This window comes from Protopterus annectens, chromosome 3.part1 (assembly GCF_019279795.1).
Source record: "Protopterus annectens isolate FY-2018-M chromosome 3.part1, PAN1.0, whole genome shotgun sequence".
Taxonomy (NCBI): domain Eukaryota; kingdom Metazoa; phylum Chordata; order Ceratodontiformes; family Protopteridae; genus Protopterus; species Protopterus annectens.
The window spans coordinates 388,697,024-388,722,498 of record NC_056732.1 but is presented as its reverse complement, the minus strand read 5'-3'; the positions used below and the strand labels follow the sequence as shown (position 1 = coordinate 388,722,498).

General features: G+C 41.5%; 1 protein-coding gene across 3 annotated transcripts in view; it reads left to right on the top strand.

Moving 5' to 3' along the window:
- Positions 1-25,475, top strand: part of CTDSPL (CTD small phosphatase like) — a 1,248,266-nt gene that overhangs the window by 731,957 nt on the left and 490,834 nt on the right. For all 3 annotated transcript variants that reach the window (XM_044066860.1, XM_044066861.1, XR_006364219.1), the window contains one exon: positions 6,697-6,753. In XM_044066860.1, coding sequence (XP_043922795.1) covers positions 6,697-6,753 — 57 coding nt within the window. The remainder of the gene's footprint in view (positions 1-6,696; positions 6,754-25,475) is intronic.

Here is a 25,475-nt window from a genome sequence, read left to right as displayed (position 1 = left end):
CAACAGCCCTGCCTTTGCTTGTACTGCAGACTGTAGATGCCGAACAAGACAACCACCAGTTGTGAGTTCTGTGACACCACCAGACAGGCCCACAGTCTGACATGGCCCAGCCTGGTTTGGCCCAGTGGGTTCTTGTCACTGTGTACTGTTGGTTTTGATCTTTTGATCGATGGCTTGTGAGTGGCTTGGATACAGGAAGGCCCACCAGACTGGACGCTTGCCTTTGGTACAAAGAGTCTTAGTTTTTTGTTTGGGATTGCCTGATCCATGCAGTCCCAGGTGCTGGTAGAAGGCATTTAAGTGGCGGTTTTGAGTAATGTTTACCACTGGCTCAGGGGGGGGCCTTGAGACCACACTAGTTTAGTTTTTAGAAAGTGAAGTTTTGAGGTTTTTCACTGTGGTCTTTTTTTTCAGGTGGTAGGGGCGGATTGAGGACCCAGGCAGGATAGTTGATTTGATCGATTATGACCAGATCTGGGTCCACTGGGGTGTTGAACATACTTCCCACCCATGTGTGTGATGATGAGATCATGTATTGTTCTCCTCTTGTGGTTTTCTCCTCTGGTTGCATTTGGTTTGAGTTTATTCCATCCAGAACCTGGGCTAGAGTGTTTGGGCTTGAGAGGTTAGAGCTCAGTATATATAGTAATTTCCCATATGTTAGTAGGTTGAAGGGTGTTTTCTTTCCCTCATTTGTTTGGCCATGTTTATGTCCCAGGTTTTCTGAGGTTGAGCCATGTTGACAAATTGAGAGGCAGAGGGCTGCAATGGTTAAAAGCATTGGATGGTCTCCTGGATGTCGTTCCGATGCATCGTGATGTGATGTGGGTATCGTTGCGTGTATAACAACCTTGAGGTGTGGTGAGTGTCTTGGTGTTTGGTCCACCCTTTGGGGCTGGTGTTGTCGGATTTTGGGCCGAACGCGATATAGGGAGTGAAACTCCCTTAGTGCTGGGGTGCTCACAGAGCCTTGAACCAGGTTTCTCGAGAAGCCACACAGACGATGTTCTCCTTCTGGCACAAGGGCCTTTAGAGTGCGTTTTTTGGCATTTAGGGTGGTGGTTTAAATTTGCAGCTTTTTAGTTTTTTTTTTTATTTTTTAGGAGGTAGTGCCCAGTTTAGAATTTGAGCCTTGCTTCAAAAAAGGCACTATGGGGGTGCACGGTTTCGCCCATATCCGAATCAGGAAGACACAGGTGCAAGCCGCCTCTTCACACAGCGGCTTGTCCAAGCAAATGACATCATCATATCACTGTTGATGGGCATCATTCTAGGTGAAGGAGGATACTATTAAAGGTTAAAGCTGATCATCATCTGGGCTATAATCGAAAAGGATCAGGTGAAGGTTTCATATGGCTGCCTAGGTGTCATTGACAGGCGTGACGTGACCTCCTCGTTTCATCTACCTGTGTCAAGACCTGGAGTGCTTGTTATGTGGCCATGACTGAGCGACGCGTGACAATGCTAAGCGAGAGAGAGACCTGTGCTGGTGTTATGTGTGGTGTGCTGAAAGCCTGTTACGTGGGAGGAGGAGAGGGTATATACATCTGCAACTTTAGAAATGAGTGCCTTAAATTGCCGGTTTCACATGCTAAAATATCAGCAATTTTTACTGTCTCAGTTAAAACAAAAAATGCTTCCAGAATCAGATCCTCCTAATTTTAAAGAAATGCAGGATTTATTGCATGCAGCTGAACAAGTGGGAAAGCATACTTTGCAATGTGGTTTTGATTCTCTAGAGGCCTCCTGCAGAGCAGCAGTTACAGGCTCTGTCATTAGAAGACATGCTTGGTTAAAAGAACATATGTTACCAGATCATGTTAAAGCAAAATTATTGGATGCACCTTTGCAGCAGGATGTGTTATTTGGAGTTAAGGCAGAAGAGGTATTAAAGAAAATGGAGGATAAGGCAAAATCTATGCAAACGGTGAAGGATTTCTTACAGGTTCAGCCACCTAGATTTATCAGAAACTGGCCAACTAAGAATTGGTCCTTTCCAATTACAGACAGACCTCAAAGGGGAAGATACAGACGTCCAAGAGGTAGAGGTCAAACACAAGGTCCTTACAGGCCTCGACAATGGGTTGCATCAGGCCAGAAAGAAGGGGAAGACAGGCCCCAACCATATAAAAAGCAGCTCCAATGACTTCCCACTACAGCTGCCAAACAAGTCCTTCTTGGCAGCCCCCTTGGGAGGAAAACTGGCACTCTTCTACCACAACTGGCAAATGATCACCAAAGACAAATGGGTTCTCACCATTGTGTTTCAAGGTTACAGGTTCCACTTTCACACTCTGCCAAGGTTAAAAGGAATGCCAAATCTGCCACCAAATCAATGGGCAGAGGCTCAAAAACAAATTACAGCACTCATGGATATGAGAGCCATTCAAAAGGTACCCCCACAGGAGCAAGGACAAGGATTTTACTCAAGACTCTTTCTGGTACCCAGAAAGGACAAAGCCTGGAGGCCCATTCCAGATCATTCATCTCTAAACACTTACCTGGATGTTCCGAAATTCAAAATGCTGACATTACAGCAGCTTCTTCCCATGCTGGGCAAGAAAGCTTGGCTCGTGACTTTGGACCTCAAAGAGGCATACCTGCATGTCCCTATCAGACAAAACTGCAGAAGATACCTCAGATCCATAGCTGGTTCAATGCACTACCAATTCTCTGCACTGCCCTTTGGCTCATCTACTGCGCACAGGGTCTTCACAAAGTACCTGGCACCAGTAATTGCATTTTGCAGACAGAAAGGAATTCAGATTTATCCGTACCTGGACGACTGGCTGATTCAAGCAGAGAGCAAGGACATTCTTCTAAAGCATCTGGCATTTGTAAAAGCTTGGGGTACACAGTAAACGAAAAGAAATCAAAACTAGTGCCCTCACAAGAGATTATATTCCTGGGTGCCAGCTTGAACACAACGGCCCAGATGGCTTATCTCACACCAGACAAACAAGGACAACTGACTCAATACTTTCAATTGATGGCAACAAAGACCCAACTCCCTGCAAGAAAAATTCTGCAGGCCTTGGGTTACATGGCATCCTGCATACTACTAATTCCATATGCCAAACTGCATATGAGGAAACTACAATGGTACCTAAAGAATGTATGGTCTCAACACTGTCAAAGTTTGGAAACAGTTATACTACTAATCCCTTGCCTTCAACAGGAGTTTCAATGGTGGGCTCAAGCTTGTCACCTCAAGAAGGGACAGCCTTTTACACAACCCACAGCCAGGCAAACACTGACAACAGATGCATCGGATTACGCCTGGGGAGCACACATGGCACGCAAATGTATTCAGGGCACGTGGCCCGCAGAACAAAGGCATCTTCACATCAATCAAAAAGAGATGCTAGCTGTTCAAAATGCACTTATAGCTTTCAAGGACCTGCTGCATCCAGGACAACTACTACTAAAGACAGACAACACCACAGTTATGTGGCACATAAACAAGCAAGGGGGCACTCACTCCTACCCCCTATGCAGACAAGCTATGACTTCATGGAACACAGCTATAAACCTTCAAGTTCATCTGAAAGCGCAATTCCTGCCAGGAGAGAAAAACACACTGGCAGACGACTTAAGCAGAAACATCATGGATCCCACGAATGGGAGTTGAATCCACAAATATTCAGAATGATAACACAGAAATGGTGGAGCCCAGACATAGATTTGTTTGCATACCCAATAAACTGCCAGCTACAAAAATTCTGCACAAGGAGTTACCATCCACAAGTATGGAAAGTGGATGCCCTCTCATTCAGCTGGGAAAACCTACAAGTATACGCTTTCCCACCACTACCTCTCCTGCCAAAGGTACTCATTAAAGCCAGGCAGGAAGAGCCAAAGGTGATCCTGATTGCACCAGACTGGCCATGCCAATCTTAAGGAGCTTAGCACAAGAACCACCCTGGATTTTGCCTCAAATCCCACATCTGCTGACTCAGCACAACAAACGAATACTACACAGCCAGCTAAAGACCTTAAACCTAGCTGCGTGGAAGATTCCTTAATCAAGCAAGCAATGCCTCTCTCCAAAGCTGTTATGGATGTCATTCTGGAGGCCAGAAGGCCTAGTACCAGGAAAGCCTATTTGGATAAATGGAAAAGATTCTGTGCCTGGAACCAAGCTCACAGCCTTGACCCTCTTGTCCCAAACATTCCTCAGATACTACAATACTTAACTGAGATGCTGGACAAAGGACTCTCCTTCTCATCCATCAAGATCCACGCCTCTGCCATCTCTGCTCATTACAACACGGATCCACCAATTTTCTCTAATCCTCTGTTAAAACAGTACCTCAGAGGGGCTAAAAACATAAGACCGCCCCGTAGAGCATGTACTCCAACTTGGGACCTCAACATTGTTTTGGAGAAGCTAATTTACCTCCTTTCGAGCCAGCCAACACAGCAGAATTAAAATGTATCTCTTGGAAAACTGCTCTGCTCCTGGCAATAACATCAGCACGAAGAGTTTCAGAATTACAGGCACTAATGGCAGTGGAACCTTTCATCATTTTCCACCAGGACAGGGTGTCTTTACGAACTAACCCTACTTTTATGCCAAAGGTGGTATCCAGTGTGGCTCTAAACCAAACTATTTACCTGCCAACTTTTTATCCTAAACCACAGAATAAAGGGGAGATACTACTGCACTCTTTGGACATTCACAGGCAGTTATACTTCTACTTGGACAACCAAAGCTTTCAGAAAATCTGAGCAATTATTGGTAGCATATACTGCAGGAGCACAGGGAAAAGCCATTTCAAAACAGACTATTTCAAAATGGATAGGACATTGTATACGTTTCTGCTACACATACCATGGAAAACCTGTACCTAGCAGCATTAGATCTCACTCCACCAGGGCAACAGCCACTTCAACTGCCTACCTCAGGGGAGTACCTACCAAGGATATTTTGGAAGCAGCAACTTGGAGTTGTGTACACACCTTCACCAAGCATTACCATCTGCCTCTATACTCTAAATCCAGAGCTGGCTTCGCCACTGCAGTGCTGCAGGGCCTTATAGCCACCCCTAATGCCTTATAGGACCAGCCACCCTTCCTCAGCTTGATTCTACCACTCAAGTGAATGAGCAGTGCAGTGTGTGTGTACACACACCTTCACCCAGCATCACCATCTGCCTTCTAAAGCTGGGCCTTATAGCCACCCCTAATGCCTTATAGGACCAGCCACCCTTCCTCAGCTTTCGGATTCTACCCAAGTGTAATGACTGCAGCAGTGTAACACGATGAACATAGTACAGTTTTGTACCTACCATAAATGTAGATGTTCGAATGTATACACTGCTGCAGTCCAGGTTACCCTCCCTCCTTCCCCTCTTACTGGCTGGCACGTACCTACGTCTTCTACCCTTACTACCTATGGGGAGTATTTGCTGGTAGCTGTAAGTTGTTTTTTGCTTTTCTTATGTATGTTTTATTAGCAATTGGAATTGCCTACATATTTAGAGGCACCTGACATCTGGGGCAAGAAAAACTGAAGAAAATGGCGTCGGCTGCATCTTATATACCCCTATCGCACTGACGTCAGGGAGGAGGCGACAGCAACTGATGCCGGACCAAGACTTTGGAACTCAGGCCAACTGCGGAACCGCCTGATGGCAGGATAACCCAAGTGTAATGACAGCAGCAGTGTATACACTCGAACATCTACATTTATGGTAGGTACAAAACTGTACTTTTTCTTTTTGACATCTTTACTCTAAATATATTTAGTCAGTTATTCTACCCTGTTTGATCCAATTGCAGTATTCAAGAAAATGGTACTTTTTGGATTTCTAAATTTAGAGCATGAAGTGCATTTACCACCATGTACTCTTACTTACCTTTCCTAAAAGGGGTAAGCCAGTGACCATTATTTGACAAGATGAGCAATACTTAGTTGTGCAGTTTCATTGGGCACTGCTGACCACAACTGTATGCTCTTAGGTAGACCCAGGAAGGATATAGTGATGCAGCACATTGAATGTGGTTTGTGTACGTTTCTTACTACTATTATGGAGTAAGTGGTTTATTAATGATGGTACTTAATTAGCAAAACTCATTTAATTACTTTCTTTAATGGCTTATTCTCTTTAATAATGATAAAAAGTGCACATATTCTGAAGTCATGCTCATTTAGTGGAGAACATTCTCTGCTCTCCATCCTCCCTTAGTATGTGTTTTGTGGACACACAGTCTGCAGTGTTCTTTTCTGAGACTAGCAAACATAATTTTGTTTGAACAATTTAAGAGCATTTTAAATATTGTAGTTAGAAACAAATATGTTCCATGTGACCTGAACTGAAATTGCTGACATGCCCTGTTAGGTTTTGCTAATTTGTTAAGTAACATGAGGTAAATGCAATTTAAAGCTTCCAAAGCACTTGAGTCAGGTATGGATTTTGAATGTTAAGCTTGTGTATTCAGGTGTGCTTGTTAAAAAGATATCCTATCCACTTAATTTGTTTTCAATGGAGTCTGAGTAACCCTGCTTTGTTTTTATTGTTTATGCCGTTTTCAAAAAAAAAATCAACAAAACAAATTTGCTTAAAAGGCTTTTAATTGTGTTGAGCGTATGCATAAATGTTTGATTAGTAACATTTTATGCTAATGTGTAAAACAACTTGTTTGTATTGTGGATGACTTTATTAACTTCATTTACTTTCTGTTGTTTTTCAGCCAATTAAAAATGCTGATTTCATAGTACCTGTTGAAATAGATGGAACTGTACATCAGGTAAGTCTTGCCCGTCAAATGGTTTTGTGTACAAGAATACTAATTAGAAGGTTGGACCAGGAAAACCACTCGACATCCCCACTATGTGAGTCATAAGTAAACATAGTGCCTTTCAAGATTATTTTAGAGGTATTACAAGTAGTGTTTAAGCTGCTGGCAGAGAACCACAATTTCCATAGCAAAACAAATTGACAGAGAGACCATGATTTCCATAGCAAAATAAATGTCTCATAGAGAACTCTGTGATGTCCATAGCAAAGCAAACTTTTGTACAGTTTTACTTTTTTGAAATGTATTTTCTTCCTTTCAGGTTTGTATTAGCATGCTGTTTCAAAAGTAATTTATCCAGAAGGAAAAAGGTGCCTTAGATGTCATTACCCTTTATCTTGAGTTTTCTTCGTAAAGTGAATTTCTATACTTAAGCTGAACTGTGAAATTAAGTTAACTTTTTATATAGCCATTTTTTAAATCTAAAACTGTGGTGATTATTCCAAGCTGTAAAAATTTGTCAAATAGTAATTCAGAAATATTATCTGCTGCACTTTAAATCCTCTCCTTCCCAACCCATCTTGATCAGAGAGATTTTACTTACGTTATAGTCCACTCTGATTTATTTCCTTCATATTATATTACACATTTAAAACTTAAGCACAGTCACCTATAATAAAGGCTGATGTGATCAAGTATTAACAAACAGCAATATAAAGGAGGCAAATCCCTAAAACCCAAAGGTAGTCTTTAACTGTATTGCTGACTAGAGCAGAGTAGCAAGGCAAGTAGAACATCATTAAGTCAACAAACAACATGATGGAGGAGACCAAATCAAGGGGAGTAGAGGTGGATAAAGTGTGCAGATTGTGGATCTTTGTTGTGTTTCAGAAAAGTATAAGATGGGAAAGAGTGTGAGGTTTGTGAGAAGTTGAACTTGGTCTATGATGAAGCCCCATCTTGTGGGAAAGATGGGAGCAAAGGATTTAGTAAAAAAAGTATGGCTGTATAGAGCAAGGTACAGTATTAGCAGGGATACATAAGGGGTCCAGAAGAGGATTGTGAGATGGTCTTTGTGTTTCACTGTTGCAGTCATTACATTTGGGTAATCTGCTGGCAGGTTGCCTTCAGTCGGCCTGAATATCAAAGTCTTGGGTCCTGCGTCGGTTGCTGTCTCCTCTTCCATGACGTCAGGTTGTCAGGGGTATAAAACATGCAGCCAACGCCATTTTATTCAGTCTTTCTTGCCGCACGGTGCCTGAAGCAGAAGCAGTTTGCAAGTGCCGGTTGGCCGACTCCTGAAATTTTCGCATTCAAGTTTCAGAACCGAAGTCTTCAGTTAAAGCAAAGTACCCCGTTGGGGAAACTTTTTCTTGCTCCTTACAGATGTCAGTAAAAGTTAATAATTGCATTACTTGTAGGAAGCAAATACCTCATAAGGATTTTCATTTGTACTGTATTCCTTGCCTAGGCCCAGATCATAACGTGCCATGCTGTCAGTTTTGTGCTAGATTTAACCAACGCACTATTAAGTGACGATATATTTTTGCTTCAGAATATTTTGGATCCAGATTTAATTACCCTGAAATGTCGTCGGATAGCAATCCGACTACCGGAGTTCACAAAAAATGCAAAGAAAAAGACAAGAGACAGACTGTCGAGGTCCAAAACCGATGATGAAGCGTCTCCTAAGCCAGTCGCCTGTACTCAGTGAGGCTACCCGTTACTTTTGAGTCGCAGGCCTCTACCGAGACCCATGCGGAGTCCGGTATGGCGCGAGATTCTCAGAGTATTGTACCTGCAGATGTCTCTCCCTCGGATGGGTCTGAAGCCGCTGAGCAGACACCAGCTTCTGAGGGTGTTTTCACGCCTCAACATTTCTATATAAAACCGACACCAGCTTCAAAAACAAAAACAACTTCTAAGTCTAAAAAAACGACGCATGAGCCACGTGCTCAGGCCCCATGCCTAAAAAACAGATGATCAAAATGGCTGAGGACTTAATTACCTTGATTTCCCCCCCGCTAAGAGGCCTAGGCAAGACACTGATTATGAATCTTCAGATCAGGTTTCTATTTCTTCTGATCAGGAATTTTCTATACTACCCTATGAAGATTCAGATGCAGAAGAATCCATCCCATCTGCATCTCCTCCTGAGGATTGTTCTTTTGCAGAAACCTTGGCAATTAGGGCCTTAAACTGCCAGTTTCATATGCTTAAATATCAACAGCATGTTATGGGCTTATTGAAGCAGAAAATGATGTTGATTTCTGATTTTGTGGAAAATAAAGAATTACAGGAATTATTGCATGCAGCAGAACAGGTTGGAAAGCATACTTTGCAATGTGGTTTTGATTCCTTGGAGGCCTTTTGCAGGGCCGCAGTTACTGGATCTGTGATTAGAAGACATGCCTGGCTCAAGGAGCAAAATCTGCCTGATCATGTTGAGGCTAAATTGTTGGATGCACCTTTACAGCATGATACTTTGGTAATAAGGCAGAAGAGGTTTTAAAGAAAATGGAAGACAAAGCTAAATCTATGCAAACTGTAAAAGATTTCTTACAAGTGCAGCCACCCAGATTCAGTAGGCACTGGCCTACTAAAAATTGGTCCTTTCCTGTGTCCAACAGAGCCTCACAAGGCAAATCTAGGTGCTCAAAAGGCTTTAGATACCAATTGCAGGGTTCTTACAGGTCAAAGCAATGGGGTGCCTCTACCTCCAAATCTGGAGGAAACAAAGCACAACCCTACAGTAAGCAGTCTCAATGACTTCCCTCTACCATCACCAAGCACTTATCTTTTGGCAGCCCCCTTGGGGGGAAAATTAGCACTTCATGCTCAAAATTGGCAGTTAATTACCCAGGACAAGTGGGTATTAAACATAGTATCCCAGGGGTACAGATTTCATTTCCATACTTTGCCAATTCCAAACGGTTGGCCAGATCTGCCACAAAATCAATGGGCAGAGGCTCAGAAACAAGTTACGTCCCTCGTGGATATGAGGGCCATTCAACCAGTACCAGAACAGGAAAAAGGACAACGGTTTTATTCAAGACTGTTCCTGGTACCCAAAAAAGACGATGCCTGGTGTCCAATACTGGACTTATCGATTTTGAACACGTTCTTGGACATCCCAAAATTCAAAATGCTGACTTTAAAACAGCTACTGCCCATGCTGGGCAAGAACGTTTGGTTAGTGACTCTAGACTTAAGAGGCATACCTGCATATCCCAATAAGGGAATCGTGCAGAGGATATCTCCGCTTCAAGGCAGGGTTTTATGCATTACCAATTCTCTGATCTGGTGAGATGGTCTTTGTGTTTCACTGTTGCAGTCATTACATTTGGGTAATCTGCTGGCTTAAAGCAAAGTACCCCGTTGAAAAAACTTTTTCTTCACTACAGATGTTAGTAAAGTTCATAATTGGATTACTTGTCAGAAGCAAATACCTCATAAGGATTTTCATTTGTACTGTATTCCTTGACTAGGCCCAGATCATAACGTGCCATGCTGTCAGTTTTGTGCTAGATTTAACCAGCACTATTAAGGACATATATTTTGCTTCAGAATATTTTGGATCCAGATTTAATTACCCTGAAATGTCGGATAGCAATCCGACTAGGAGTTCACAAAAATGCAAAGAAAAGACAAGAGACAGACTGTCAACATTTCTATATAAGACCGACACCAGCTTCAAAACAAAACAACTTCTAAGTCTAAAAAGCGGCGCACAGCCACGTGCTGCTCAGCCCCCCTAAAAACAGATGATCAAAATGGCTGAGGACTTAATTACCTTGATTTCCCCCCCGCTAAGAGGCCTAGGCAAGACACTGATTATGAATCTTCAGATCAGGTTTCTATTTCTTCTGATCAGGAATTTTTCTATACTACCCTAGATTCAGATGCAGAAGAATCCATCCCATCTGCATCTCCTCCTGAGGATTGTTCTTTTGCAGAAACCTTGGCAATTAGGGCCTTAAACTGCCAGTTTCATATGCTTAAATATCAACAGCATGTTATGGGCTTATTGAAGCAGAAAATGATGTTGATTTCTGATTTTGTGGAAAATAAAGAATTACAGGAATTATTGCATGTAGCAGAACAGGTTGGAAAGCATACTTTGCAATGTGGTTTTGATTCCTTTACTGGATCTGTGATTAGAAGACATGCCTGGCTCAAGGAGCAAAATAGGTTTTAAAGAAATGGAAGACAAAGCTAAATCTATGCAAACTGTCAGATTCAGTAGGCACTGGCCTACTAATTCCTGTGTCCAACAGAGCATCACAAGGCAAATCTAGGTGCTCAAAAGGCTTTAGATACCAATTGCAGGGTTCTTACAGGTCAAAACAATGATTCCTCTACCTCCAAATCTGGAGGAAACAAAGCACAACCCGATCTGCCACAAAATCAATGGGCAGAGGCTCAGAAACAAGTTCGTCCCTCGTGGGATGAGGCCATTCAGCAAATGCAATTGGAAAAAGGACCTGGTACCCAAAAAAGACTATGCCTGGCGTCCAATACTGGACTTATCGATTTTGAACACGTTCTTGGACATCCCAAAATTCAAAATGCTGACTTTAAAACAGCTACTGCCCATGCTGGGCAAGAACGTTTGGTTAGTGACTCTAGACTTAAGAGGCATACCTGCATATCCCAATAAGGGAATCGTGCAGAGGATACCTCCGCTTCAAGGCAGGGTTTTATGCATTACCAATTCTCTGCTCTGCCCTTTGGCTTATCTACTGTGTCCAGGGTCTTTACAAAGTGCCTGGCACCAGTAATTGCATTTTGCAGACAAAGCATACAAATCTATCCTTATTTGGACGATGGTCTTATTCAAGCAGAAAACAAGGACATTCTTCTTCAACATCTGGTGTTTGTAAAAAGGCTTCTAACATGCCTAGGGTACACAATAAATGAAAAGAAATCACGACTGGTACCCTCTCAAAAAATTACATTCCTGGGTGCAAGCTTGAATACAACTTCCCAGATGGCTTACCTTACGCCAGACAAACAAAGGCAACTGACTATATACTTCAGACAGATGGCAACAAAAACCCAGTTATCTGCAAGACAAATTCTGCAGGCTTTGGGGTTCATGGCATCCTGCATTCTACTAATTCCATATGCAAGACTGCATATAAGGAAACTTCAGTGGTATCTAAAAAGTTTATGGAGTCAACATTGTCACAGTCTGAAAACAATGATTCCTCTCGTTCCTTGCCTACAACAGGAGTTTCTTTGGTGGGCAGAGACATGTCATCAGAACAAGGGACGATCTTTCACTCTACCCCCTGCCACCCAAACCCTAACTACAGATGCATCAGACTATGCTTGGTTGGGCCCACCTGGTGGCGAGATGCATTCAGGGCATATGGAGCCCAAAACAAATGCATCTGCATATCAACCAGAAAGAGATGCTAGCTGTTAAGAATGCCCTGACAGCCTTCAAGGACTTACTTCATTCAGGACAACTACTGATAAAGACAGACAACACCACAGTTATGTGGTACATGAACAATCGGGGGGGGTACACATTCCTACCCCCTTTGCAGACTAGCTATGGCATTGTGGGACACAGCCTTGACTTATCAAGTACATCTTCAAGCTCAATTCCTGCCAGGGAAAACAAAATACTCTGGCAGACGACCTAAGCAGAAATCTTATGGACCCTCACGAGTGGAAACTGCATCCACAAGTCTTCAGCATAATAACACAGAAATGGGGGAGCCCAGACATACATCTCTCCCCAAAATTATCAACTGGACAAATTCCAAATTCTGCACAAGGACTTATCACAGGCAAGCATGGAAAGTGGATGCCCTATCCTTCAGTTGGAAAACACTGTCTACGCTTTTCCTCCTCTTCCTCTTCTCCCCAAGGTCTTACTAAAAGTCAGACAGGAAAAAACAAAAATGATCCTGATTGCTCCGGACTGGCCTCGCCAGCACTGGTACCCAATTCTAAGGAATATATCTCAACTGCCTCCTTGGTACTTGCCTCAAATACCTCATCTACTGTCTCAGCAGAGCAATCAAATTCTGCACACTCAGCTCCAAACTCTGAACCTGGCAGCATGGCTGATCATGTAATTATTCAAACAACACTTCTCATTAAATCTGTGATGGGTGTCATTTTGGAAGCCAGAAGGCCTAGTACTAGGAAATCTTATGCTGATAAATAGAAGAGATTCTGTGCTTGGAACCAAGCACAAGGAACAGACATAGCAAAACCAAATATTCCTCAGATTTTACAATACTTGACTGAGATGCTTGACAAGGGCCTATCTTTTTCTTCAATAAAAATCCATGCCTCTGCCATCTCGGCTCATTACAACACGGAGCCTCTCATCTTTTCCCATCCTCTGCTAAAACAGTATCTTAGAGGGGCGAAAATTTTAAGGCCTCCCAGAAGATCACCAACTCCTGCATGGGACTTCAATTTTTTGCTGGAAAATCTCACCCTGCCTCCTTTTGAACCAGCAGCTACTGTGGATATAAAGTTTTTATCTTGGAAAACAGATTTTCTTTTGGCAATCACTTCAGCAAGAAGGGTTTCAGAAATACAGGCCCTCATGGCTGTGGAGCCTTTTATTACATTTTACCCGGACAGGGTGTCCCTCAGAACTAATCCTTCCTTTATGCCTAAGGCGGTATCCAGTGTGGCTCTTAACCAAACTATTCACCTGCCAACATTTTACCCAAATCCGCAGAACAAGGGGGTGCGGATTCTGCATTCATTGGACATACACAGACAACTAAGATTCTACTTAAACATAACCAAATCTCTAAGAAAGTCTGAGCAACTACTGGTGGCATTTGCTGCCGGATCAGAGGGGAAGGCTATATCAAAGCATACTATTTCTAAGTGGATAAGCCACTGCATTCATTTCTGCTACTTGCATCATGGTAAACCAGTGCCCAAGGGAATCTGGTCACATTCCACCAGGGCTGTCTCTACCTCAGCAGTTTTTCTCAGAGGAGTTCCAACCAAAGACATTCTAGAAGCTGCTACTTGGAGCTCTGTTCATACTTTTACAAAGCATTATCATTTGCCTCTCTTCTCTAAGTCCAGGGCAGGCTTTGCCACTGCAGTTCTCTAGGGCCTTATAGCCGATCCTAATGCTATTTAGTTCCATCCTCCCATCCATAGCTTTGGGATTCTACTCAAATTTAATGACCACAACAGTGAAACACGAAAAACATAGTACAGTTGTGTACACTTCCCATAAATGTAGATGTTCGAATGTATTCACTGTTGCAGTCTGGGTTACCCACCCGCCACCCCCCTTTTCTTTTCTAGAACTTCTCTTTCCTTCAATATATTCTAAAGCCTTTGTGGTGTATTTGCTTTTAGATGAAGGTAAAGTTTATGTTGCTAAAAGTGCATTTTTATATATATTGTTGTTTATTTATATATACATATTTTTGCTCCCCATTTGGGGGGGCACCTGACATCTGGGGCAAGAAAAACTGAATAAAATGGTGTCGGCTGCATGTTTTATACCCCCTGACGAACTGACGTCATGGAAGAGGAGACAGCAACTGACGCAGGACCCAAGACTTTGATATTCAGGCCGACTGAGGGCAACCTGCCAGCGGATTACCCAAATGTAATGACTGTAACAGTGAATACACTCAAACATCTACATTTATGGCAAGTGTACACAACTGTACTTTCTTGCAGCTGCTGTTGCTGTACATATGAAACAGAAATGGTATATAAACGCTTGGAGAGTAAGTGATCTTCAGAGAGAGTGTGTGTGCTGGATAATTATCCAAGTAGGGACAGGAGCATTTGAAATAAAGTAAAGGAATAGGATCCCTGTTGTAAAACTGCACATGATAAGGAAATTGTGTAGTTGACGAAGATAGCAGTGGTTAAGACAGGAGTATTTGAGCTGATGAAAATGAAAAAGGGATTTTTTATAACAACCAGGACAGGAAAATCTTAGATGATATAAGGGCGCAAAAAAGAATCCTGAAATAATAGCCCAGAGTGATCAGAGAATGGAAGAGGTGAAAGGGAATGTAGACTATGCTTAAGGATTATTTGGGTACTTTGCGAGATACCATTAAATGTGATGTTTAGGCAGAAGCTAAGGAGGGTTTTAGCTCATGGTGGGGAATATGTCATTACTTACACAGGACAGAGCAAGTTCAGGTTAGGTGAAAGTGTCCAGAAGACGATATAAACTCAATATGATTATGCATGAGGACAATTACTAATACAATTGAAGAGGCACAGTTTTGAACACTGGAATTAGAAGAGTTTTGCAGGGGGTAAACAACACATTGACTTTCTTTGAGATACTGACAGTGTCACATGCAAGCAAGGTACACAGAGGAATTGTGACATTATTAGTGACTGTTCGAGAAGGTGATGCTAAGGAATACAGATTAACAAGTTACTGAGAAAGCATATGGGATGAGCAGATGGTATATGCTGTGAACCATTTCATTCAGACATTTTTTTATTCTTTCCCTAAACTGATTTACTACAGAAACACATAATAATGAGTCCCTTTAAACTGAAACAGAGGATTGTGGTATGACAGGTGAGGCAGTAAAGGGATCATGAGAAGAAATGTTGAATGGAAAGTGATATTTATATTATTAAATGCTTAGCTAGAAGTGTCAGTAGCATGATGTACCTTTAAAGGGAAGTATAGATACTGTGGGCTTAAAAGAAACTTGGGCAGCAGTGTGTCAGGACTGAGATATAGTGAATCCTAGATTCAAGATGTGCAAAGATGGTCCTGGAATCGTATAAAAGGCAGTGTGTGTGGGAGACATTTATGGTGGTGAAAAAGAGGAAAGAAAGACTGACAGTGGTTGTAAAGGTGAAAGAAGCAATGTGTCCCTGGCGAGTAGCTGTTACTATGTAGCCCACTAAATTTAGTAAAGAATGATGATGACTGGTTAAAATGCCAAACTAATGGACAGGCAGAAATGGATTACATATGAAAACAGTGAAAATTGCACTACTGAATGTGATCTCAGTGACCAGCCTGTTGAAACAAATTCACTTGGACACAAAAGTAGCTTTGCTGAAAGTAATATTGATTTCATCAAAACCTTAAAAGTGCATTTATTTTTGAAGGGAGAGCAAAACTTCTTATACCTCCATACAAGAGAAATGTGATCCTTACAATTTCATACTTAATGCTATCAAAACTTAGCTGACTGCACATGTAGGAAAAATTAATTAGACCCATTCTAGCAACCCTGAATGCAAGCAACATCTGACATTCACACCCCCCAGAGTCCCAGACTCAGACACACAGCATCTGCAAGCCCATCTCACATAATTTCTCCTGTGCTGTCTTTTGTAATGTCTTGTCCTGTAACATAACCAGTTTCAGTCCATTTCAGCAAAACTTACTGTCAATACAGTACACAGACACATAGCACCACCTACACTACTACTACTGAGTTTTCATTGAAACCAGCTGTGGAAAATGATTCTGATACAGTGATGCACTGATATACTTCCAAGAGAAGAATGTGGGGTGGGCTTTCATGTTCTAACAGTCAACTAAATGCATACATCTTGGGTTAGGGCAAACAAGGGAACAGTAAAGGCTTTCATGGAAGCTGGACTTAGGCAAAGAAAGAAAGTATTCTCGATCTAATGTCTAAGCAGAGGTATGTGACAGAGGTTCAAGTGAGTAAATCACTGGCCAGCAGTTATCATGACAGTTTGCGGTTTACTATCCCTGGAGTAATACTGAGTAGGTCACTGGAATAGAAGTATGGTATTGATGATGAAAAGTAGAAGATTAATTGTGAAACACAGTGAAAAATAATGTTAAATGATGGCAGGAAATGAACACACTGGAAGAGTTTTAGGGCTGAATTAAAGAAAGGATGAAGAATGAAGGTCTCTCTCTCTCTCTTTCTCACTCTCTCAATTGTTTATTTTATTGTCTGCATTTATGGTTAACTGTGCATTGTATTTCACTGATTATGTATATACTTTTGAGGTGGTAAGGGTCAAGACATTCTTGAAAATGGTTTACAAAGCAATGCATTTACCTAGTCAACAAATGTAAAATAAAATAAAGAAGGAAGAGATGCAAGTAAAAAAAAAAGAAGAAGCCTGGTTAAGGAGAAGGTAATATTTTAGATGAAAAGAGGCAAGCCTATAGAATGATGTCAAGTTGAAGGACAGGGTAATGCCTATGAGTGTGACACAGAAATGTCAACAGGGCTCATCTGTCAGGCCAGAGTAGCCTTACTGAAAGAAGTGATTAGTGTGAGGAACAATGGGCAAAAGAACATTTAGCAATAAACTTAAGAACTTAAGGAAACTTGACAAGAAATCACTTTACTAGAAGGGGTGGAAGGGAAGTTTGAACATGATGCAGATGAAACAGATTTACAGAAGGAATTGTTCACCTTTGTATTTACAGAGGAGGAGCATTACAGTGCCATCATCAGAAGATAACACAGTTATGGAGAAGGGCAAATGGGCAGATGGAAGAGTGACTAGGTAGATGGTAGAGCAGGAGCTGATGTCAGAGAAGGCAAGGCACATTGCTTAAATGGTATACCTCCTGAGTGTTAAAAGGACTTACCAGGGGATTCAGTAACACCACATGCATGATCACGGCCTAGTTATCACTGTTTACTATTAATGTGGAAAGAGCACCTAGGCTCATTATGAGTGCGTATGGCCAGGCCAGTGTACGAGATGAGCAGCTCCTTATCTTAGCCACAGTATGACCCCACTGGACGATCGTGTTAGATCAACACATAGAGTAAAGTGCAAGCAGCTGTTGTAAACATTGACTGTACACAAGCATCTAGTGTTTTGTGGCTCAAAACCAAGCACATAAATGTTGATACTTAGGTGCTGAGTTATGAGTTATAGTTGTGGTTTAAGGCAAAAGGTATACAGAAAAATGTCATGTGGACCAAAGTAAGGCTATGATTGATAAGGGTTGAGTATAGCAGTGGTAGTAGTGCAACAAAAAAAAAAAAAAACAGAAACTGACAGAAGACTGCAAACGGAGCTGGTGAACATAGCTGGCATGCAGATCACAATGGAGAAGGGGGGTACGACACATTCATCTGAATGGTCAGAACATAGACAATGTGAAACCCAGACAGGATGGGAGGATACAATAAAATAACATGATGTACTAACCTGCACAACTCCTGACATCACCACATTTTTTATTTTATCAGTGTACATGTACTGTGATGTAAATATAATGAAAGACAAAACTTTGACGCTGATGGGATTTAAATCCACTATGTTCAGTAATATTCTCTTCTACATTATCTCACCTTGCTAATGCTGTATATTGAGGTCATACTGAAGAGTGGGGGAAATGCATATCAGGAGAATATTACACAAGAAAAGCCTTGAAGCAGAAATTGATAGGCCTCAAGGGAATTGAACCCAGGGCTGTCTGCAACGATAGTCTGTCAAACACAGAATTAATCTTTTGCTATAAAAAACAAGATTAATCCAAAGCACTATTTAGACATGCAGAAGTCTGTAAAAATTTTAAGAAATTTAATTTCTTTATATTGGCCAAGTACAACACATTGATAGAGGTAGCTGTTGGAAAGATAGATTAGAGAGTAGGGAAATATGCTGGCAACTCCTGCCAAACTCCCCTGGCCTTAACATTTCTGTTTTAATTAATAGTATTCTTAGGCAGAGGGCAGCCAGAATATGAATGCATATACTTTTATTATTTTTTTTATTTTAAACAACACACACATATACATTTTTAATATTATGTTTTTGAGTGTTAGATTGTTGAGTTTATGCATATTACAAGGCTTATTGCTTTTCGTAGGTTCATAGGTAGGTACTAGGCTATCGGCCCTGGGGCCTATACAAGCCCAGCCAAAAAGGTACCCTGGCTTTTGCCACCCAAGAAAATTATTTTCCTGTGCCACTGTCGAGCAGAGCCACAGAGGTGATCCCCGGGGTGAATTTCCTATTTCCCATCCAATCATCAAGATTTTTCTTGAAGAGTGCTAATGAGGAGCTTTGTTTGATATAGATAGGTGGTTTATTCCAGAGTATGGGAAGTCTCTGGGACAGGAATTTATCCCTCCGGCATGTTCTGTTTATTGTGGTGACAAGGTTTAGGTCACTAGAGCGTGTAGCTCGGAGGGATTGGTATTTCTTTAAATGGAGCATGTACAACAGCTCTGGATTTGACATAGCTTTCTATGTTAGGCAGAGATCACCTCTCAGTAGGCGATATGCGATGGATTAAAGTTGGAGTTTTTTGAGACGGTCTGCATAGGGCATCTGTTTGAGGCCGGTAATCCTCTTTGTGAGGTATTTCTGCAGCCTTTCCAGTTGTTGTCGATGTCTTGTGAGGTACATACCAAAAGGGGCGTTGTACTCTATAATGGGTCTAATGAGTGATCAGTAGAGGGGAACAATTACCTCTTTTTTTTCTGGATGAGAAACCTTTTGTGATGAGGTGTGCCACGTAGAAGGATTTCCTGACTACTGTGGCGATGTGATTATCAAAGGAGAGACTACTGTCCACCTGTGTCCCAAGGTCTTTTATCACACTTTCGGTGTTAAGTATACTACCGCCTATGTTGTAGTTCATGGGTACAGAGTTTTTATCAAAGGGGATGACAATGCACTTTTTGGCATTGAGCTTGAGGCCATGGCTTTGACACCAAGCATCTGTCTCAGTGAGGCCCTTTTGTAGGATGTCCACATCGTTAGGAGTTTCGATTATGGCTCCTAGTTTGCAGTCATCTGCGAACTTCGTTAGCCAAAGACCTTCTGTGTTAGCCTGTACTTCAAAGAAGTAGATACCAAACAGGAGAGGACCCAGGACTGAACCCTGTGGTACTCCACTTGTCACTGGTCTGAAGTCAGATTTGGAGTCTGCTACTTTCACAGTGTTAATTGTTTTCTGACCCAAAAGATAATAGATGTCCATGATAAGCTAATCTGAATCATGATGCAGTTAAAATGTATTTAGTGTTTTAACACAGTGTGATATTCTGATGCAGTTCAACAATAGAGAGTGAACAAAAATGCTTTTTAGCAGATCTTTTCCTGTTAAGTGCTAAAGTTTATTAAACCTGTTCAGTGTTATTCAGTATTGGCCTCCACATTTATATTTGTTTGTATAGGAAGTCTTGGTAACAGTCTAGTTTGTTTGTTGGTGTTAATATGTGTAGCCCATGACATAGATTTGTTCTGATTTTTGCTGTACAATAAGAAGTGCCATGTTTCATTGCTTTTATGTGGGCATTGAGAATGGTCTCCTTGATCCGTCACACACAGTGTAAAGATCATTCTTTTATAAAACCCTTTTTGGCATGCGTGTGTGGTGTGTTTATCTATTTGTTGACCAAACTAAAAGTTGGAAATGGGAGTATAGAACAGAGATGAAAAGGAGAAGGAAGCAAGGAAAGGGTAGAACAGAAGTGAGCAAAGAAGGAATGAGCAGAATGGAGGTGGGGTAGGAGGAATAAACTTTTTTTGGGACAAGTGCCCTTTTTTAAGAGAAGAGAAAGTTGGGAAGAAAGGAGAGGAAGTAAAAGGAACGTAAGATGGGTAGATTAGGTAGCAGGGAAACACAGACACGACTAACAGGGTATGGGGTTACACAATGAGGGATAGGGAACAGTGTTGAAGGAGACGTCAGACAAACAGAGGGAAAACAATGCTGCACAGACATATTTTAATCACAGGTGGTAGGCAAAGGGCAGCCAGTCATATTGTAAGTAGTGAAATGTCCAACAAACCAGTAATAATGATCTTGCATATATGAGCTGTGTACTGCTGTGGTGGCACTACTGGTCAGAAAAATATAGAAGAAATCTATTCATGATCATAACAGTTTGTAAAAATTGAACCCACTGACATCCTCAGCAATGTGAAAGGAAAGACGCAACAAGAAAATCCAACTATACAGTAGGAGACATGAAGAAACACTTCTAATACTGTATACTCATGCTAATAACTTTGATTTATGCCACTACTGACTTATGTGTCACTGGTGTATGAAAGTTATACATTGTTAATGCCTACTCCTATTACTATTAAAAGCCAGACATTTGTATGACAGTATGTATACTCATGCCAGTGCTCATTTAGGCACTCCAATCTTCTCCTGTGCATCTGCCTATTCATTTCAATCTCTTCTGAGGCTAGAGACATAAAAAGGACAAAATGAAAAAAAAAGTATAGTCACAGTACAAAGGTGGTGACTGCACCTTAACTTTTTTCTTCCAAAGAGCAAAGGACGTCAAGATTGCGACACCTCATGTCATTGTAATGATGATAGCACTTTCCTCCTGCCTCTGTATTACCAAATCGAAACTATAAATAGATGAACATCACAACATCGACACATAAAGATCAAAGTAGCAAAATTGCAAACAGCCACTTCAGCGAATTTTTCCCAGGGGAAAAAATCGCTTGGTTGACCATAACAAACTGTCAAAACCCTACAAAAGTGGGGAGCTTCACCTCTCCCCCCACCAACTAAATATACCAACTCCAAGATTGCTCTGCAGTGGAGAAAAAGGCAAATTCCCGATGACGGCCAAGCAATTTTTTTCACTGGGAAAAAATTTGCTGAAGTGGCCTTTCGTAGTTTTGCTACTTCGATCTTTATTTATCTATGTTGTGGTATTCATCTATTTACAGTTTTAATTTGGTAATATAGACCCGTTTTCTTAGGTATAGGTTGCCAATAGCAGGGATGATGGCCTTGCCCAGACTATTCCAGGCAATCAGTCTTATACTGTGACTCTGTATATAGCCCTCCTGCTGTCTGCTTATAGACTCCTCCTCACACCAACTCTGTGCTCTAAAAGGCACAATACCTTTTCCTTCTCCAGCCATGATGTCTCACCTTAAAGAATCTCAGGGAAAAATGACAGACAGTGGCACCTACATCAGTTCTTGCAATGACGGGCATCAATGCGCACCTCATTTGCATGATGGATGGCAAAGTCAGAAAATATTAGTTACTATATTACTATTTCCAGTGGCACTTTAAGGTGTGAAACATGGCAGTCCTCCATCCTTGATATTGCTGTTGAGAATGCATGCTCTACAGTGACTCCATCTGATGATGATTACATATGGGATGACAGTTCTCTCAACTTTAAAATTATTGGCTGCCCACAGGTCTTCAGGTGTGTGCATAAATGTAGAAATCACCAATATGTTTATCAGATTTGCCCATCATGCAAATTGAGTTATTCAGGAACAATAATGAGATGAACCCTAATTAGCATAATCATTGCATTTAGAGGGGGGAATCTACATAAATACACACAAAGAGAAGCACAGGGCATCTGTAAAGAGAATTTGAATCCTGCTAAGGGTATTTTTGAATACATATTCCTTCTCAAGAAGATAACTGCTTAAATAAGGTAAGGTGAAACATTTTACACATCTAGTTCTTTGTATAATGGTAGCTTTTAGTCTGCTTCTTACTATGGGGCCTATAATTGATGTAAAAACAGAAGAGCGTTACACCACAGGTAATGAAACCAAGATGAAACTTTTGGTATAGCTTCAACAATGCAGGATACACGATGTAAAAAACATACAGCACCAAACGGAGACTTCAGATTGTAATTTCAACAGTGCTGGATACACAATGTGTAAAGCATAACATCACAAATGCAGAAAAACAAATTGAAACTTTAGGTTAAAATTCCACAATGCTTGAATAAGTAAAGAGCATAAAAAGAACCCTTCTGATAGAAACAGACGGACAAGCGCTTTCAGCTAATCAAGCCTTCTTCAGCTCCAATGAGACAACAGGGTTCAGTGTTTGAAAAGTCAATAACATCCAATAGGGCGGACTTCACGTAATATTGAGTCTCAACCTATCAAATAGGTCTATTAGTACACACCTCCATGTTGTTACGGCGAACATTGTTCCTTGAGCTTAAAACTCTTTATTAATAAATAAAACTTTTGCATTCCTTTTAATAAAAAGTAAAAAAAAAAAAAAAAGTAAAAAATAAAAGACTAAATTAAGGCCTATAATTAATGTCAGTCTGTCAGTACTTATAAATACATTGTTCAAAAGTATGTTAAATGTAAGCGTACTGAATGTAGTAGCAAGCAGGATTGTTAGGGCAGATGGTGGACACATCTTTGACCTCATAATGACAGCAATATTCAATGTTATTGTAGTGTTACATGCCTTGCACATATGTAATTAGTTACAACCCCCTTTAACAGTGCCACTATAGTGGTCAAGCAGTGTTGCTCAGTTGCCCTTGTGTGCTTGTTTTATTGAGAGTGTGGGCTCAGTACATATACATGCCTGAAAATTTACTTAAAGATTGTTGATAAAGATATGTAACCATCAGGCACAACTACAGTATACTATATGGCCTAATATGATAGTAATAATATAAGGATTATTAAGGGCCACTTGTGAAACAAGGCTGATGTTCTTCATGTTTCACTGTTGCAGTCATCACACTTGGGTTATCTGCCTGCAGGTAGCCCTCAGTCGGCCCGAATACCAGAGTCTTAGTATTTTTGCATTGGATGCTATCGCTTCTTCCATGACATCAGGTCATAAGGGGTATAAAACAGACAGCCGATGCCATTACCCCAGTCTTTCTTGCTGAGGAGCCCGAAGCAGAAGCAGTTTGCAAGTGCCAGTTGGCCGCTACCTGAAATTTTCATTTTCGAGTTTGTAATCCTGAAGTTTTCTAAAGCCAAGTACCCCGTTGGGGGCCTTTTTTTCTTGCTCTAACCGATGTCAGAAAAAGTTAACAATTGTTTTGCCTGTGGAAAGCAAATACCTCACAGAGATTTTCATTCTTACTACGTCACCTGTTTAGGCCCAGACCAAGACATCCCTTGCTGTCGGTTTTGTGCCTTGTTTAACCCCCGAACTATTCGTCGTCGGGCTATCTTTGTCACTAAATTCTTTCGCTCTCATTCTCCGTATTCCGAAATGGCTTCGGTAAGCCATCCAACTACTGATCTTCCAAAAAAAACGTAAAGATTAAGACAGAGACAGACCGCATAGGTCCAAAACTGTTGATGACGCTTCTGTTAAGCTAGCCTCCAGTCCGCCGGTACTCAGTGAGGTGCCTTTGCAGCCCCTGATGCCCGCTTCTGTGGATTCACAGGCCTCTGCTGAAACCCATTCGGAGTCCAGTATGCCGCGAGATGCTTCTTCGACTATGGAACATGCGGCTTACCTTGGATGAGTCCGAAGCCGCTGTGCAGGCACCGGCTTCTGAGGGTGTATTCCGACGTACTGATGTTTGGATCAAACAGATAACTTTGTTTTTAGCCAAAACTACCAAGTTTCTTAGGCCCAGAGTACGCACTACGTCTAGAAAACCGACGAGCGCATGCTCAAGCTCCATGCCACAAAAACAAATGCTTAGAATGGTTGAAGACTTTATCACCCTAATTAGGGGAAGCCAGCCTTCCCCTGCTAAAAGACAAAGAATTGAGTTTCCTAATGATTCTACAGACCAGGAGTCCGATGACTCTGACCCTTCTGATTATCAGTATATGCCCTTATCAGCCTATGAGGATTCAGATGTAGAGGAATCCATTCCCTCTGCTTCCCCATCCAGAGGATTTTTCTTTTGGTGAAACCTTGCATACGTTAAGAGAGCATTTACGCTGGGAATGCCAAGACTATCCTCAGTCCAAAAAGAGCCTCAGAGAATTTTTAGAGTTGCCTCAGCACAGGCCTCTAGCTATACCCCCTGTCCTGGATGTTGTAGATGATGTTTTTATGGAGTCCAGTCTTACTCCAGATACATTACCCCCAGCCCCTAGGAAACCTGAGAGGTACTACAGAGTACCTGATTCCCACAAATTTCTCTTCAAGAATCCTACTGCTGATCCAGAGACCATTTCCCGGGGACCTGAAGGTATTAAGGTTACTACAGCCAAAAATTCTACCTCTTCGGAGAGGAATTCCAGAGCTTTAGACAGATTGTGTAAGAAGGTATATACCTCTGCAACTCTTGCCATCAGGGCATTGAATTGCCAGTTTCACATTTTGAAGTACCAGCAACATATTATGGAACTAATTAAACAAAAAATGGTGTTACTTCCAGATTGTGCAGAAAATAAAGATTTACAAGAGCTAATGCATTCTGCAAACCAAGTTAGTAAGCATACTTTGCAGTGTGGCTTTGATGCCCTAGAAGCTTTTTGCCGGGCTGCAGTCACTGGGTCTGTACTGAGAAGGGATGCTTGGCTGAAGGAACAGACATTGCCAGATTATGTCAAATCCAAATTACTAGACGCTCCTTTAAATAAGGACTGTTTGTTTGGCACCAAAGCAGAAGACGTTCTTAAAAAGATGGAAGAAAAAGCTAAATCTATGCAAACTGTCAAAGAATTCTTACAAGTGCAGCCACCTAGACTCAGTAGGCATTGGCCTTCAAAAAACTGGTCCTTTCCAGCCCCTTCCAGGCCTTCCCAGACCAAATCCAGGGGAAACAGGCCACTCAGGCTACAGTCTCAGAGTATGCAGAGATCTAAACAATGGAGTGCCCCCACATCAAAAACAGGGAGTGGTAAGCCACCCACTTATGGAAAAAGTTCACAATGACTTTTCAGTTATCCTTCCCAGCCCTGCCCAATTACTTGTGCCCCTAGGAGGAAAACTTGCCCTTCATGCAAAAAACTGGATGTCCATTACTCAGGACCGATGGGTTTTAAACATTGTATCCCAGGGCTACAAATTCTACTTCCATTCACTGCCAACCCCAAGC